This window comes from Crocuta crocuta, unplaced genomic scaffold, assembly GCF_008692635.1.
Source record: "Crocuta crocuta isolate KB4526 unplaced genomic scaffold, BGI_CrCroc_1.0 scaffold323, whole genome shotgun sequence".
Lineage (NCBI taxonomy): Eukaryota > Metazoa > Chordata > Mammalia > Carnivora > Hyaenidae > Crocuta > Crocuta crocuta.
The window spans coordinates 2218052-2235285 of NW_027536465.1; the positions used below are offsets into that span (position 1 = coordinate 2218052).

A 17234-nucleotide genomic window follows, 5' to 3' on the forward strand; every position below is an offset into this window, starting at 1 on the left:
TGCTGACAGCTANTCCAACCATGTGGAGTGATAAATAATTAACTTGATTGTGAAAGTCATTTCACAATATATACATACATCAATCATCATAATGTATACTTTAATATTATCACAATTTTATCAATTATACCTCAACAAAGCCAGGTTGAGGGGCAGACCGTTAGAAGAAAAGGAATTTGGTTGGCTGTGCAGAAGCTTTTAATCTTGATGAGGTCCCAATCGTTTATTTTTGCTCTTGATTCCCTTGCNGGGGGAGCCTGGGTGGCTCAGTCGGTTAAGTTCCAACTTCAGCTCAGGTCATGATCTCATGGTTTGTGAGTTCCAGCCCCACATCAGGCTCTGTGCTGACAGCTCAGAGCCTGGAGCTGGCTTCAGATTTTGTGTCTCCCTCTCTCTCTGCCCCTGCCCTGCTCACCCTTTGTCTCTCTCTCCTTCAAAAACAAATAAACATTAAAAAAATATTTTAAAAAAGAAGAAAAGGAATTTTAAAGATTATATTGAGGCTTTTGTAAGGAAGGCTTGTGCCTGATCCTCTGGCCTCTTTATCCCAAGAAAAGTCGAGAAAAATAATCATGATGAATGTTTGATCAAAATAATAAGTTACTGATCTTTTCCATTTGAGAAGCTGCCTATGATAATGGTAATGGCTGTAATGTTTCTCCAGATTTATCTCCATGAAAAGAGAATGAAAAATCCTTTGTTGATTAGAGATGACAGCAAGGATGCCGTCATCCTTTAAAAAGATGTAAACTTTTTACCTGTATTCAAGCCTCTACTGAATTGTAGCTAAATCCTTCAATCTGTTTTGGTTAATATGACTGTAATTAGCAGGGGCACCTGTTGATCTATTAGGTCACAGGGAGCTTGCCACTAATATGGCTAAACCATAATAAGTGCAAGTGCTTCAGGAGTGAGATCTGATTACAGCATCATGGTCTATGCTGATTAAACAATAGTAGTCAACAAAGGAGGATCCAAACAAGGGTTTGGCCTTATATCATTTTATTTTTCCAGTGTCCATGTCCTTGACTGCAGGTAACAGAAGCATATTCTCACATCAGTACTTCTGTCTCAGGTGTTATAGTATAACAATGTGTCCTTCCTCTCAAGATTTTGGTGAAATGAAGGCTGATGTAGCATGCCTTGATAAGAACTTTCTGAAGCCGATTTCAGAAGACATAAGGCAGAGACCTGTGAATAAGCCAAAACATCACTCAGAATAGTTTCTCTTGAATCCTCAGAGTTTTATTCCAGCTCTCTTCCTAAAGGCATATCCTGGACTCCCAAGTCTATCCCATGTTACGCTGAGCTGCTGTTATCCAATACATGTTCCCCAGAGAGGGCACAGTAGAGGTCAAGGTCAGTCACCACTGGCACTGCCAAGTTACCCAGTGATTCAGAGGCATGTCAGGGTGTGTGTGAACATTTTTGAGCTTATTTCCCCACGTCCATAAGATTTGTAGGAGGGAAAGGAAAAAGAAAGTCTATCAATTGAAAGATGTCCAGGATGATGCAAATCAGGGAGAGATACAAGATCGTTGTCTTCCTTTTTCTGTGGAAAAAGCAGCCTGGGTATTTCTGGGAACCGTAGTATTTACAAAGGCCTAGAAAATTAATCTGTGCCTGTTATATACATATATGTGTTATATTAATCTATATAATAATCTGTGCCTGTTATATACATATATATACACATATGTGTGTGTGTGTGTGACTTTATGTCTATCTATATATGTGTAAAGATTTCATGAGAGACTCTATATAAGATTTTCTACATGTGTGAGGGATGATCATTGTGTTTTCCTAAAACGTATTGAGCGCTTTTTTTTAAAGACTTATATGAGGTTAAGGCTACATTTTCTCTCTCACTCCCTTAAAAAATAATTTGTATATATCTGAACAAATGGCTACTGATTTGTGACTTTACTTTTAAGGTTATTTTCATCTCAGTGTGGCCAGATTCTAAGACCTGGCCCAATGGATGTAAGAAAAATCACTGTGAACCCCTGTTGAATGGCACACTTAAAATACACATGTCTGTGCTTCTTTTTTCTTTTCCTGGGGGCTAGAATGAATGGACAGGGATGGAACTAAAACCGCCTGCATGGATACAGACCTGAAATTCACCAGACAAGACAACAAGGCTGTTCTATCATTCCGGATGTTTTAAAGATATTTTCTTCTCATAAACTCAAAGGCCTGCACTGCAAAAACTTGAAACTATGTGGCTTCTAAACAATCCCCAGAGCCCATGCACCATCACAATGGGAGATGCCAAAACCAAGCAAAGCCCAAAGAGGACAAACTTCCCAATACCCAGAGGAATAAAAGGCTAAATAAATGAACAGAGGAGAAAGCCATTGATTGGGCTTCTTAACTCCTGCCTATGCGAGTCATAATTCCTATAGTGAGTAACATTAAGGTTATCAATGACTTATTTTTCAAAGCGGGGATTTGTATGATTTTTAATCCTCCTAATCAGCTATTATTTGGCTCTGAGTGGAAGCAAAGGCAGGTAACCAGACCTGTACTTCGTGGCTTCTTAAATAACAAGGAAGCAGTTCCAGAACGATAGGGAGAAATGGCAAATTACTCAGAAATTCTGTACTTTGAGCCATCTATAACAAATGCAGGAGAGTTTGGATTTTCCACCTTGATGAGTGGGGTAGTGCATTAAGTTTGGGGGAGGGAAGTTGAACAGGGTAGGTATTCGGGTGGTCAGTGAACAGACTGATAGGAAATACTGGCTGTCTATCAATTTTCAATATTATCCTCATCCTCAAATAGCAGAACTCCTAGGGTTTAAACTGAACAAACAACCGCCCGGCTGGTGGCTAAATTATGCAACAGCCTTTGCGATTCTGTGTGGCCGTAAGACAAAGATCTGGGCATACAATGCTGACATAAAAGAAGGAGCCAGAGGCGCAACTTCTACGGGGAAGGAGAAGCCACACAATGAAGAAGCTAAAGCTATATCTCCAGGTGTGGACCGCCGACTTCCGAGCCGTTTCAGGAAAGGAAAACAAAATTACAACTTCCATGTACTTTGGATCTGAGTTTTGGCAGCACAATATCAAGACAGTTTAACTTACCCCTTGGTGGGGCGATGTTACTCATGCTTTGAGCTTTTCAAGTGGAGGACTTATTTTTGTATCTTTGCCAAGCCACATGGTGCAGCACACAAGTAGATAGTCTGTGTGTGTTGCATACACGAATCAATGAACCAGTAAACTAACAAAAAAAATGGAACAGCTCTGTGTCGACTGGTTGAAAGTTTCTGATTGTCTGGGGCATTAATCAGTGTGATGGAAAGTATGGTCAGCATATAGAGCAGTTCTCATGGGACCCCTGAGTGGCTCAGCCGGTTAAGCGTCCACCTCTTGATCTAGGCTCAGGTCATGATCTCACAGTTCATAGTTTTGAGCCCCACGTTGGGCTCTGCGCTGACAGCACGGAGCCTGCTTGGGATTCTCTATCTCTGTCCCTACCCTGCTCTCTCTTTTTCTCTCTCTCAAAATAAATAAGTAAACTTAAAAAAAAAAAAAACGAAAAGGCCTGCCTTGGTTTGATGGCTCAGTTGGTTAAGGAACTGCCTTTGGCTCAGGTTATGATCTCATGGCTCGGGAGTTTGAGCCCAGCATTGGCCTCTGTGCTGACAGCTCAGAGCCTGGAGGCCTACTTCCAATTCTGTGTCTCTGCCTCTCTCTGCCCCCCACTCATGATCTCTCTCTCTCTCTCAAAGATAAATAAATATTAACAAAAATTTTTAAAAGAGTGGTTCTCAGAAATTCTACGCCACCCGTTTGATCTTTGTTCCTCGCAAAAATTATGCAAATAATCATAGGCCACATCACTAAATAAAACAATCATTGCACCGTCATTCTCTCAAGAACTGCTACTTACCCAGTCAATTCTCTTGCCATCCACATTGTAGGTGAGCATGGACAGAGCAAGTGTAATTAAAAATTGCAGACAGTTTAGTATCATCAGTATAACCACAAGACCCTGTTAAAGAGAATAAAATTCCATTGGGTTGGATTTTACTCCCATTGCTGTATGAAAACCTGTATGGGGAGCACCTTAGTATTTTAGGAAATAATGGTGGTTGGGTGGCTCAGTCGGTTAAGCATCTGACTTTGGCTTAGGTCATGATCTCACAGTTTGTGGGTTGGAGCCCTGCATGGGGCTCTGTTATGACAGCTCAGAGCCTGGAGCCTGCTTTGGATCCTGTGTCTCCCTCTCTCTCTCCCCCTCTCTCACTCAGGCTCTGTCTTTCTCTCTCAAAAATAAATAAACATTTTTTTAAAAAATTAAAAAATAAAAATAAAATCTATTTTGACATTACTGTGCACACATCAACTTTCTTTTCATGATTTGTCTTTTGTTCCTTCTCTTTGAACAGACCTGTCTCTTTATATTTATAGTGTATTTCCAACAGGGCCATTGAGTTTGATCTTTAAAAAAATTTTTAATCTAATCTGCCCTTCTCTGGCTTTTAATTAGGCCATTTATGTTACTGTGATCATTTATTTATTTATTTATTTATAAATTTTTTTCTGTTTTGATCTTTATTTTTGAGAGAGAGACAGACTGAAAGTGGGGAAGGGACAGAGAGAGAGGGAGACACAGAATCTGAAGCAGGCCCCAGGCTCTGAGCTGTCAGCACAGAGCCCGATGCAGAGCTAAACCCCATGAACTGTGGGATCATGATCCCAGCTGAAGTCTGCCGCTTAACCGACTAAGCCACCCAGGTACCCGTACTGTGATCATTTATATGGTTAGTCTTAAGCCTTTCACCTATTATTTGTTTTATATTTGTCCTGTCTATTTTTCTTTCCCTTTCTCCATTTACTGCCTCCTTTTGGATTTATTTCATATTTTTGTGATCTCATGTTATCTCCTATTTTTGCTTATTAGATATAACTGTTGTGCTATTAACAAGGTTGCTTTTGGACTTAATCATAATCCATATTCAATTGATCTTATAATACTTTATCTGTACTGTAAGAACCCTATAGTAGTATGTTTTTATGTCTACCCTCTTGGACTTGATGGTTTTGTTATTTTACACATGATTTATACATATTTTTATTTTTTATTTTGTTTATAGTTTACGTATTTTTAAGTCCCCCAAGTACATTGCTATCATTTTTCTTTAAAGAATCAATTAGCTTTTAAAGATATTTAAATAACACAACATTCTTATATATTTACCCAAATTGTCACCGTTTCTGGTGTTTGTGCCTTGTGTAGATGCTCATTTCCACCTAGAAGCATTTTCCTTCTTCCTAAAGAACTTAACACTGTTTTTTGTACCATAAGGCTTCTGGTGATAAATTACTTTTACCTTTTTATGTATAAAAAGATGCTTATTTTGTCTTCATTTTGAAAGGTATTTTCACTGAACATGAAATTCTAGGGTGACAAATTTTTTCTCTTTATATTTCAAAGTTTTGCTTCCCTGTATTTTCATTCATGCTGTTTCTGATGTGAAATCTGCCATTATTCTCTGTATGTCGTGTGGTTTTTTAATTCCTGCCACTTTGGCTGCTTTTAAGATTTTTTAAAAAATCTTACCTGTACCTGGGTTTCTCAGTTGGTTAAGTGTCCAACTTTGGCTCAGGTCATGATCGTACGGTTTGTGAGTTTGAGCCCTGAGTTGGGCTCTGTGCTGACAGCTCACAGCCTGGAGCCTGCTTCGACTCTGTGTCTCCCTCTCTCTCTGCCCCTCCCTCACTTGCATTCTGTCTTTCTCAAAAATAAATAAACGTTAAAAAAGTTTTTTAAAAGATTTTCTTTCAATCATTGCTTTTGAGAAATTTCACTACAATGTGCCCTGATATAGTTGTTTTTTTGTTTTTTTACGCTTCATTCATCTTCTTGGATTCTGTGAGAATACAAGTTTTACAAAATTTTGGGAAAAATTTACCTAGTTAATACAAATATTTTTTTCTGTCCCACAATTTTCTTTCTGTGGAGACTCTAGTTACATGTCTCTTCAATAACTTGAAGTAATTTCATTGGTCATTGATGTTCCTTTAATATTTTCACATTTATTTTGTGCCTCTATTTTTTACTGTGGGTAGTTTTTAATACTATTTTCTCAAGTTCATTAGTATTTTATTTTCCAGAATGTTCAATTCTGTAATTAATCCTATCAGCCAGCTTTTCTTCTCAAACATGGTAGTTTTCTCCCCTAGAAGTTTGAGGTGGGACTTTGAAAAACGTCTGCGTGTAGCTTTTGAAAGGATGGAACACCGAACAGAGTAACTTTTAAGGTCAAGAGTAACTCTTAAGGTCATTGTCTGCTGCTTCTGACATCTGTGTCTTTTCCGAGCCTGTTTTAATTGGTTTACCTTGTTATGGAACGTATTATTTTGCTTCTTTGTATGTCTGGCCATTTTGTATTATGTGTGAGACATTGTAATGTTCTCTTGTTAGATATGAGATATTTTTACAGACTGGCAGATAGAAATAGACTCCTTACTTGACCTTAGGTGAATGCAGGGTACTCTTCCGTCTAATCATGTGGGTGACCCTTTCTCTGCTCTCAGGTATTCTTGCATAGGTATGCACTGATATAAGGACTGTAATTAATATTCAAGGGGACCTAATGTATATATCTGGAAGGATCTCTGTTCCAGATCTCTCTTCTCAAGTGCTCTCTCTTGCAAACACCAGATGCCTCAGTTTCCCCTGACTCTCAGCTCCCTGCTCTTCTCAAATCAGAGAGTTTTCCTGGTTCCATCTAGATTCTCCAACCCTATACTGTGGCCTGGAAATGCTTGCAAGTAGGTATGTGCAAGTAGTCAGTAGGCTTGCTTTGTTTGTATCATTGTTAGGGATTGAGTTCTTTGTCACCATCAATGTCCAGTGTCTTAAAAATCATCGTTTCATATATTCTCTTGAATTTGGTGGTGGTGGTGTTTCACGTGGAAGGAGGAACCCAGTCCCTGTCACTTCAACTTGTCCAGAAGCAATAATCCTTCAATCTTCTTGCTTTTGTTAAAAAGAAAATTAAAAAGTCCCCTAGCATAATACATTTCTCTCTTCCTTAAACATCCAATCTCCCTTTCTTCCACATGGCCTTATAAAAGAGTGTTTGCTCACAGGTACTGGTAATGCAGATAAAATATAAACCCTTAAGGTCATTTATATTATTATTGCTTTTACTTATATAAGGAATGCATACTTACTATAGAAAATCTGTAGAATAATTAATATAAAGCAGACAATAGAAATCACCCCAATCACGGACCAAGAAGGAAATAATGTTGGTACATTTGTTTGCAATTTTTCATGAAGGTATCAAATTGGTATAAAGGAATTTTGGGCTCCCTGCCCTTGCAATGTCCATACTGAATGCAAATATTTTGCCTCTTGTTAAAAGGACATCAAATTTAGCTAGAAATTATGAATACATTCAAATGCAGAAACTTTTTTTTTAGGCTTGTGCATATGATATCTTATCTCCTGACCCTGGGGCTCATAAGTAGTCAGGCTTTCCAGCATTCAGAAGAAAAATACTTACAATTACAACTGATGTGATGCCAGAACATAAATTTTCCATCTCACAACTCATGAAGATGATTTTTACTATGTTGTGTGAAAGAATCAGAAATCCAGTACTCGAAACAACCGCGCTGAGAATGTTCGCTCTCAGATTTCTTCTCAGCTGAAAAAAAAAAAAAAAGTTCTTTCACTGAAAATATTCCGGACCCTTAACTTGTGTATTCTTATAGGCTCCATAAACCTTTCCCCGGAGAGAGATTCACAAAGAATTCTTAATACCCCTTCTTGCCAGTTAAATTAAATGGAAACCTGCAAGTGAGCAAAGGAAAGCTGGAGGCAATGGACAGCTGAGTATAATATCCCACAGGAAAATATCATCAGTTGGGAGCTTTTATTCTCTCCCTTCCCTGCTATGGATGGGCCCAAATAAATGTCTACCCCATTCAAGCCTAAAGGCATTCATTTCTCTTTATGAACATTTTTCATGACCACAAAGTCTATCTCAAATTTTACTCATGCAGATTTGTGTTCTGAACACCCAAAGGAATAGATCTTGTCCAAACCAGAGAGGGCTTCTGATTGTACCCAGATCTACAGGGTGATCAGATGAATTCGTGGAAAGAAAAGACATTTGTACTTGTCCTCGAATGTACGAAAAAACATGAGATCTGGCTGAGTGGGCTTTCTATAGGATATCCGAGTGTGACATGGTCACATGTTACCTGTACATGAAATATGAATTAACTGATACATTACCAGAGCTTTGGTTTGTTTCTTGGCCGACACAACTGTCATAGATCCAGAAATGATAAACTGCTCATGACAGAGAAATGAACTTATTAGTACTTTTTCACATTAACTGTCCATGTCTAAAGGATCAACTTTACCCTTAGTATTTTTTTTTCCTCTGAAAATCCCTTCAAAACTTTGAGTGGGGCAGATTATTGAACTGTATACAGTCATGACTAAATTTTCATGGCTGTCTTCACATCCTTATGAAAATAATGGACAGCATTTAAAGGTGAACATCGTTATCTAAAGTAGAGGGGATGTGGGGTGCCTGGGTGGCTCAGTTGGTTAAGTGTCCAACTTCAGCTCAGGTCATGATCTCATGGTTTGTGGGTTTGAGCCTCATGTGGGGCTCTGTGCTGACAGCTCAGAGCCTGGAGCCTGTTTCAGATTCTGTCTCTCCTTCTCTCTCTGCCCCTCCACCAGCTTGCGCTCTGTCTCTCTCACTCTCAAAAATGAATACATGTTAAAAAACATTTTTCTTAAAATAGAAGGAGTGAAATAAAAGGAATCCTGTGAATGCTTTAAAGGAAGGTAGAAAAAATTTAAAAAGAGAGCTAAATTTATCTTGAGTTTCAGAGAAGGGACTATGTGCCCTCATATCACATGATACTCATCTCGATAACGTTGGCCAGGAAAAAAGACACTTTAAAAGGAATAATTATTCACCACATGACTGTCATCTTCAACACTTTGGTATTCCATGCATATTGGAAAATAACTCTTTGGATGGACCAGGAATTATCTTTAGCTAATAACCCAACCCAATACAGTCGCCTAAAGCAAATGAGCAGGATTTTACTGTGGGGCTTTATGCTACCTAGACTGTAATGAATAATCACCTACACATAGGCCTTATGGCTCCTATCACAAGGTCTAGAATGGCTGAGATTAAATACTGAATCCTAGATTAATATGTTTGAAAACGCTGGAGACTTTGCAGGCGTCTAATGCACAAGGTGATGGATGATTGAATCAAGAGTTAAGGGACTATTAGTTATTTTAGGTATAAGTCAGATGTACTCACAGACAAAGCTGCCCATATTGGGAAGCCTATCTGAAAGGAGAGGAAACTGATTGGGGGTATTATGTAATGGAGAACTGTAATTCCAATTATCCCATAGAAGATGAATTTCACACCAATCATTATCTGAGCCACCTGGATAAAAGACAGAATAGAATAAAATACAGTGAACATTCCAAGAGAGAAGATTTCTTTGTTCAGACACAGAGGTCACCCATGGATTGAACCTTCAGACTTCACTAAGAAGAGCTCCTAAGTAGAGCTGTGCACGGTGGTATGTGCTCCCTCTACTGGCAACAGCTAAAATTACATCACTGTGACAGCTTCCCTTTCTCTTTCCTGGAGTCGCCCCCACAAGTGGACACACAGGTGTCCTTCAAGGCCTCCTCCGTGGGAACCTTCCCAGCACTCTACCACCTCCCAAGCTACCCAGCCCCCCCCCACCACCCAAGATTAAACAAAAAAACTTCTAGTCTCTCTTCACTAAAACTCCCCCCTGGCCAAGGCTCACTTACCCCCAGTTGTTTGAGATTTTCCTTCAGGAATCTTTGCAGCTTGTTTGGTGTGTGTCCTAAGGTGTGGGATATTACAGCCTTCCCTAACTGGATACCGTGGCTTTGATTTAAGGGAATATCCGCAGCTATCCCACTGGAACCCACAATCTCTCTCATTCTGTAAAGAAACCATCTGTTAACAGCATCAGATTTGCTATTCACTAGTCGCTCTTCACAATACTCTGTGCTCTTCTATGAGAAGTATCAGTAGGAAAGTAGACACTAGCATTTCCGTTTCTGTAGACTTTGTAGCTCGTAAGTCAAAGGAGTCTTAGGCCAAGTCATGTTTGTCTACGATTGCAAGTCCCAATACTGTGTCCACACTAGGTCTCTACTAGAAAATGATGGAGGTTTACAAAAGTCACTTAGCAGGAGTCTGGGAAATTTTCTAGGCTACAGAAATATGTCACTCTGTGTCTGCATTTCAAAAAGAGTTCTATGTGGGTTAAGTGGCAAGATGGCCCAGAAGGAAGGACTTCATACTGTAACATGTACAGTGCTTCCTCGTTTTTTTCACGACCAAGGAATATCCCATTGTAAGAATATATTATGTTTTGTTGTCCATCAGTTGATGGGCATTTTGGTTGTTTCCACCTCTTGTCTATTATGAAAAATGCTGCTATAGACAATGATGCTCAAAGTTTTGTGTGCGCCTGGGTTTTTAATTCTCTTGGGTGTAGACCTGGAGTAGAATGGCTGTGTCATCTGATAATTCTGTGTTTCACCATTTGAGGAACTGCCAAACTGATTTCCAGAGCGGATCAACCATTTCCCATTCCTACCAGCAGTATGTAATAGTCCCAATTTCTCCACATCCTTGCCAACACTTGTTATTGATTGACCTATTGGTTATCACCATTCTAGTGAAGATAAAGTGGTATCTCATTCTGGCTTTGATTTGCATTTCCCGGTAACTAATGATTTTGAGCATCTTTTCATGTGTTAATGGCATTCGTATATCTTCTATGGAGAAATGTCTATTGCAATCCTTTGCACACTTAAAAATTGTGTCATTTATCTTTTTAGTATTGAGTTATAAGAGTTCCTTATTTTTTCTATGTACAAGTCCCTTATCCCATATATGATTTGCAAATATTTTTTCTCATTCTGTGGGTGACTTTTCAGTTTCTTGACGATCTCCTCTGAATACCAGTTTTAATTGTGATGAAGTAAACTTGCTCTATTTTTCTTCTGTTTCTCATATTTTTGGTCTCATCTCTAAGAACCCATTGTTAAACCCAAGGTCATGAAACTCTAATCCTATTTTTTTCTGAGAGTCATGTAATTCTAGCTTTTAAATTTAGATCTTTAATCCATTTTGGATTAATTTTTGTTTATGGTATAAGTGAAGGGTCAAACTTCATCACTTTGTACACTGCTCTCCAACAACACCATTTGCTGGAAAGACTATTCTTCCCACACTGAATAGTTTGGGCACTCCTGTCACAGATCAGTTGACTATAAACAGGCACATGAACTTATTTCTGGCCTCTCAATTTTATTCCATCGATCTGTATGTCTATCCTTATGCCAGGACCACCCTGTCCTGATTGTTATTGCTTTGTATTATTGCTTTGCAACCGAAAGTATGAGTCATCCACTTTGTTCTTTCACAAAAACATCGTGCTATTCTNCCAGCATAGAGCCCCACACGGGGCTCAAAAGTGCAAACCATGAGATCCTGACCTGAGCTCAAGTCAGATGCTCAACCAGCTGAGCCACCCAGATGCCCCTATCATTCTTTTATGTATTTCAGGATTTAGCTTGCTAGTGATCTGTTGAGGATTTTTGCATCTATATACCGAAGAGATATTAGTCTGCAGCTTTCCTATGGTGATGTGGTTTCTCATCTGGATATCAAGGGACAGCTGGTCGTATAGAATGAGTTTGTAAGTGTTCCCTCCTCTTTCAGTCTTTTGGAAGAGTTTATGAAAATTTGGTAGTAACTCTTCTTTAAATGCTTGGTAGAATTCACCCATGAGGCCATCTGAGCCTGGGATTTTCTCTGTGGGCAATTACTTATATTAAAAAAAATTTTTTTAATGTTTTATTTATTTTTGAGAGAGCGATAGAGACAGCATGAGCAAGGGAGGGTCAGAGAGAGAGGGAGACACAGAATCTGAAGACAAGCTCCAGACTATGAGCTAGCTGTCAGCACAGAGCCTGATGTGGGGCTCAAACCCATGAACCATGAGATCATGACCTGGGCTGAAGTTGGACGCTTAACTGACTGAGCCACCCAGGTACACCTGTAATTACTTATATTAATAAGACAATCTCTTTACTCCTTAGGGGTCTATTCAGATTGCTTTTTCTTGAGTCTTTTCAGTAGTTTGTGTCTTTTAGAAACTCATCCAGACTTAGAAATCATTCTAAGATTTCTTAGAAGCTAAGAAATCTAATTCGTTTACATACAATTGCTTATAGTATACAGTTATAATCCTTATTTCTGTAAGATCAATAGCAATGTTCCCACTTTCCTTTCTAATTTTTAAGACTTTTATCTATTTTTCTTGTTCAGCATAGCTAAAGATTTGCCAATTTTGCTGGTCTTTTAAAAGAACCAGGTTTTAGTTTCATTGATTTTCTGTATTTATTTTTGTTCTTCATTTCATTAAATGCTCTGCTCTGATAGTTCTGCTTGCTGTAAGTGTAGTTTTGTTTTGTTTTGTTTCGTTTTGTTTTTGTTTTTGTTTCTATCTCCAGTGTCTTAAGGTGAAGTATTAGGTTATTGATTTTGAGATCGTTCCTTTTTTTAAAATCGGTATTTTCAGGTACAAATTTCCCTCTGAACACTGCTCCCTCTGAACACTGCGTTAGCTGCATTCCATAAGTATATGTCATTTATCATGAATGCATTTCCTAATCTTCCTTTTGCTTTCTCCCTGACACCCTGCTTAGTTTCCGTGTGTGCGTGGGTTTCTCAAATTCCTTTCTCTTACTGATTACTAACTTCATTCCTGGTCGGAAAACATACTCTGTATTATTTCTAACCTTTTAAATATAGTTAGGTTTACTCTATGGCCTAGTTGATAGTCTATTATGGAGACTAGTCTACATTCACTTGAGAAGAACGCCTATTCTGTTGTTGGATGGAATGTTCTCCATAAGTCTAGTAGGCCTGGTTGGGGTATAGTCTGTCCAAGCCTCCTATATCATTTTTTTAATGTTTTTTTTATTTATTTTTGAGAGAGAGAGAGACAGCATGGGAGGGGAGGGTCAGAGAGAGAGGGAGACACAGAATCTGAAACAGGCTCCAGGCTCTGAGCTATCTGTCAGCACAGAGCCCGACGCGGGGCTCGAACCCATCAACTATGAGATCATGACCTGAGCCGAAGTCGGACACTTAACTGACTGAGCCACCCAGGCACTCCATCCTGTATCATTTTTTATCTTATGCGTAGCTGTTCCATCCATTATTGGATGAGGCACTGAGTCTCTGACTGTGATTGTTGAATTATCTATTTCTCCCTTAATGTAGTAAATTTCTCCTACTGACATATACTGCATCAATGTCTTGATGTTCTGTTGTTAGCTGCACATGTTTGTAATTGTGTCTTCCTGGTGAACTGACCCCTTTAGCATTATAAAGAGCCTCTCTTTATCTATGCTAAGATGTTTCTGCTTCTTTGTGTGTCTCATAATTTTTTGTTAGAAAATGGACATTTTAGATAATATACTGTAGCATTTCTGGGAATTGTACCCCTCCTGGGCTTGCTATTTTTATTTCTTTGTTTACTTTTATATCCACTGGTGGGACTATTTTAGTAAGTCTGTTTCTCCCTGAGTAGGATGAAGCCTCAGATGTTTCTCTTCAGGGAACACACCCATGGGTGTGCCCACAGTCCCCCTGGGATGACCCTGGTTTTCTCAGAGCTTGCTTTGAATGTTTCTTTCCCTGCCCTCAGTCTGCTATTAATCTCCACGAATTGCAGGCTGACTGCTCTATTGTTTTCAAAGCACCCTTTCAGTGTGTCTTTTTTTTTTTAGTAGTTTATTGTCAAGTTGGTTTCCATATAACACCCAGTGCTCATCCCCACAAGTGCCCTCCTCCATGCCCATCTCCCCCCTTCCCCTCCCCCCACCCCATCTGCCCTCAGTTTGTTCTCAGCATTCAATTACTCCACAAAGGTAAGCAGTCAAAATCAAGCTCCCTTAAATTTTTTTGAATGTTTATTTTTGAGAGAGAGAGAGAGAGGGAGATAAGAGTGTGGGTAGAGGAGGGGCAGAAAGAGGAAGGCAGAATCCAAAGCAGGCTCCAGGCTCCGAGCTGTCAGCACAGGCTCGAACTCACAAACTGTGAGCTCATGACCTGAGCCATGGTCAGACGCTTAACTGACTGAGCCACCCAGGTGCCCCCCCTACCAATATCAAGCTCCTTTAAAGAGATAGTTCTAAATGTTCTACGTCACTCATTCTCAGGGAAATACAAATCAAAATCACAATGAGATACCACGTCACACTTGTCAGAATGGCTAAAATTAACAACTCAGGAAACTACAGGTATTGGCCAGGATGCGGAGAAAGGGGAACGCTTTTGCACTGCTGGTGGGAATGCAAACCGGCGCGGCCACTCTGGAGGACAGTATGGAGGCTCCTCAAAAAATTAAAAATAGGACTACCCTACGACACAGCAACGGTACTTCTCGGTATTTATCCAAAGGATACAAAAATGCTGATTTGAAGGGACATATGCACCCCAGTGTTTATGAGCAGCGCTATCAACAATATTAGGGAAGTATTATTTCCAAATTACGGAAAGGGCCCAATGTCTATTGCCTGACAAATGGATAAAGATACGGTGTATATATGTGGTGTATAATGGAATATTACTTGTTGATCAAAAACCATAAAATCTTGCCATTTACAACAACGTGGATGAAACTAGCATGTAAAATAAGTCAGTCAGAGAAAGATAAATATCATGTGATTTCACTTATATGTGGAATTTAAGAAACTCCACAGATGAACACAGGAAAGGAAGGAAAAATAAGATAAAAACAGAGAGAGGGGCAAACCATAAGAGACTCTTAAAGACAGAGAACAAACTGAGGGTTGCTGGAGGGGAGGTGGGTGAGGGGAGGGGCTAAATGGGTGATGGGCATGAAGGAGGGTGCTTGTTGGGATGAGTACTGGCTATTACAGGTAAGGGATGAATCCCTAAATTCTGCTCCTGAAACCATTGTTACACTATATGTTAACTAAATTTAAAAATAAAAAAAAGAAAGAAAAGAGATAGTTCCAGGCCAGTATTTGAAAGTTGTTCTGGCCCCAGACAGGCTTCTGCTGTTCCATTTTTCCCCGCAAAGCTTGCCTGCGTGTGGTTTAGCATATACCTCCAGCTGATCTACTGATGTGTTTTCAATTGTCTCTCACTACCATCTATACTGTTTCTGAGAGAACCTTTAGGCTTCAACTTCACCCTCTGTTTCAAATGAAGTTGCTTCCTCTACAAGGCATTTTTCCGAGGGATACAGGTGTGCTGATTCAAAGGGGCACATGCACCCCAATGTTTACAGCAGCCCTATTGACAATAGACAAAGTATGGAAAGAGCCCAAATGTCCATTAATGGATGAATGGATAAAGAAGACATGGTATACACACACAAACACACACACACACACACACACACACACACAATGGAGTATTACTCGGCAATCAAAAAGAATGAAATTTTGCCATTTGCAACTACGTGAATGGCACTAGAAGGTATTATGCTAAGTGACTATCGTCAGTCAGAGAAAGGCAAATATCACATGACTTCACTCATATGAGGACTTTAAGATACAAAACAGATGAACATAAGGGAAGGGAAGCAAAAAGAATATAAAAACAGAGAGGAAGACGAAACATAAAAGATTCTTAAATATAGAGAACGAACAGAGGGTTACTGGATGGGTTGTGTGAGGGGATGGGCTATATGAGGAAAGGGCTTTAAGGAATCTACTCCTGAAATCACTGTTGCACCATATGCTAACTACTTAGATGTAAATTAAACAATAAATAAATTTAAAAAGAAAAGAAAATAGAAAAAAATTGAAGTTAGTTGCTTTCTTTGGTGAGGGATTTGGAGACCTCTGTTCCATGGTCTACTGCTCCCTACCCCCAGGCGAAAAAAAGAAAAAAAGAAAAAGAAAAAATCTCCAATCCATAGCTCTGGTGCCGGGGCATAGGAATAATGACATACTTCTTCATGAGCGACACCACTACTTTAGGGGTTAAGTGCTCAGTGGGGTAGGGTACCAGACCCAGGTCTCGTTAGCTTGCCTCTCACAGTATGGAACCCAACACACCAGCTGGAGGAAGTCAGTCAAGACCCCGTACTCTCAGCAGTGCTGTGCCCAAGGAAGAGCCTCCATCCCCAAGGGGGGGGGCAGGGAGAAGAAAGAAGGGGCCTCACGTCGCAGGTACACTCACCTGGAACTTAGCCTCACACTTAGCCTCACACCAGGTGGTAAGGGGCAGGCTGACAAATGTCCAAGTCCTGCCCCCCGTCCGGAAGATGACCCTCTGAGTGGGGGCTGGGAAGGGTGACGGAAGAGTCTAGATTCAAATACCACAGATTCTTGCTTCTTTTCTCTGCATGTTCATTGGTTTGTCTTCAATAAATAGTATTCATTTGCTCTCTATTTATAGACACGTTAAGCGCTTCTTAAGAGTTTTTACCAGTTTGCCTGAGGATAGCTCTGTAAACCTCCTCACACCATCACCCTAGAAGTAGAACTTATAAGCCACTTTTTAAGTGAGATTTTACCTCCATTACGTAGTTTAGTGATCTTGTGTTTATAGTGTGGCAGCATTTGTTCAACACCACCAACATGCCACCCAGCACCCCTGTCTTGGTCACTCTGTACACCGCAGTAATTAAACTAATACTGAGGGATTCAGAGTCTGGTTTTGTCCCTTCTTTCCCGCCTGCCTAGGAAAGGATGCTCAACTCATCAAAACACGAATTCTCCTCGCAGTGAGGTCCAAAAATATATGACTAGAGGAATCCCACCATCTTCTGTCATCCGTGCAGAGCGCACAATTATGCAAAGTCTATTTCCTAGTCAGTAGTCCGATGAAAGAAAAGCTTGCCTCTAATCACCTTTATTACGAACAACACGCCTGCATGGATGCCCTGGGAAACACGGCCAGAAGAAAGCTTATTTACCATAAAGGGTAATTCCCTCAGGAAAGTGTGAGGATACAGGCAGGATAGCAGGGTATCACCTAGCACATAACACATCTCAGAGCTAGCCACTTTCCCGGGGAAGCAGACATGGTACACCAGAGCCCCATCCCTGCCCAGGCTCTGTTTATCTCCAGAGTCGAGGTCCTGTCTCCACATCCCAGAATTTCCACAGGAACC

The 17234-nt window shown here is 39.9% G+C and overlaps 1 protein-coding gene across 1 annotated transcript in view; it reads right to left on the reverse strand.

Moving 5' to 3' along the window:
- Positions 1-985: 985 nt before the first annotated feature.
- LOC144218847 (membrane-spanning 4-domains subfamily A member 3-like) overlaps positions 986-17234 on the reverse strand; it is a 16526-nt gene continuing 277 nt past the window's right edge. The window contains exons 2-7 of the mRNA XM_077748818.1: positions 9841-9997; positions 9329-9460; positions 8269-8325; positions 7532-7675; positions 3904-4005; positions 986-1191 (exon numbers count right to left, since the gene is read on the reverse strand). Coding sequence (XP_077604944.1) covers positions 1072-1191; positions 3904-4005; positions 7532-7675; positions 8269-8325; positions 9329-9460; positions 9841-9997 — 712 coding nt within the window. The 3' untranslated portion in view covers positions 986-1071. The remainder of the gene's footprint in view (positions 1192-3903; positions 4006-7531; positions 7676-8268; positions 8326-9328; positions 9461-9840; positions 9998-17234) is intronic.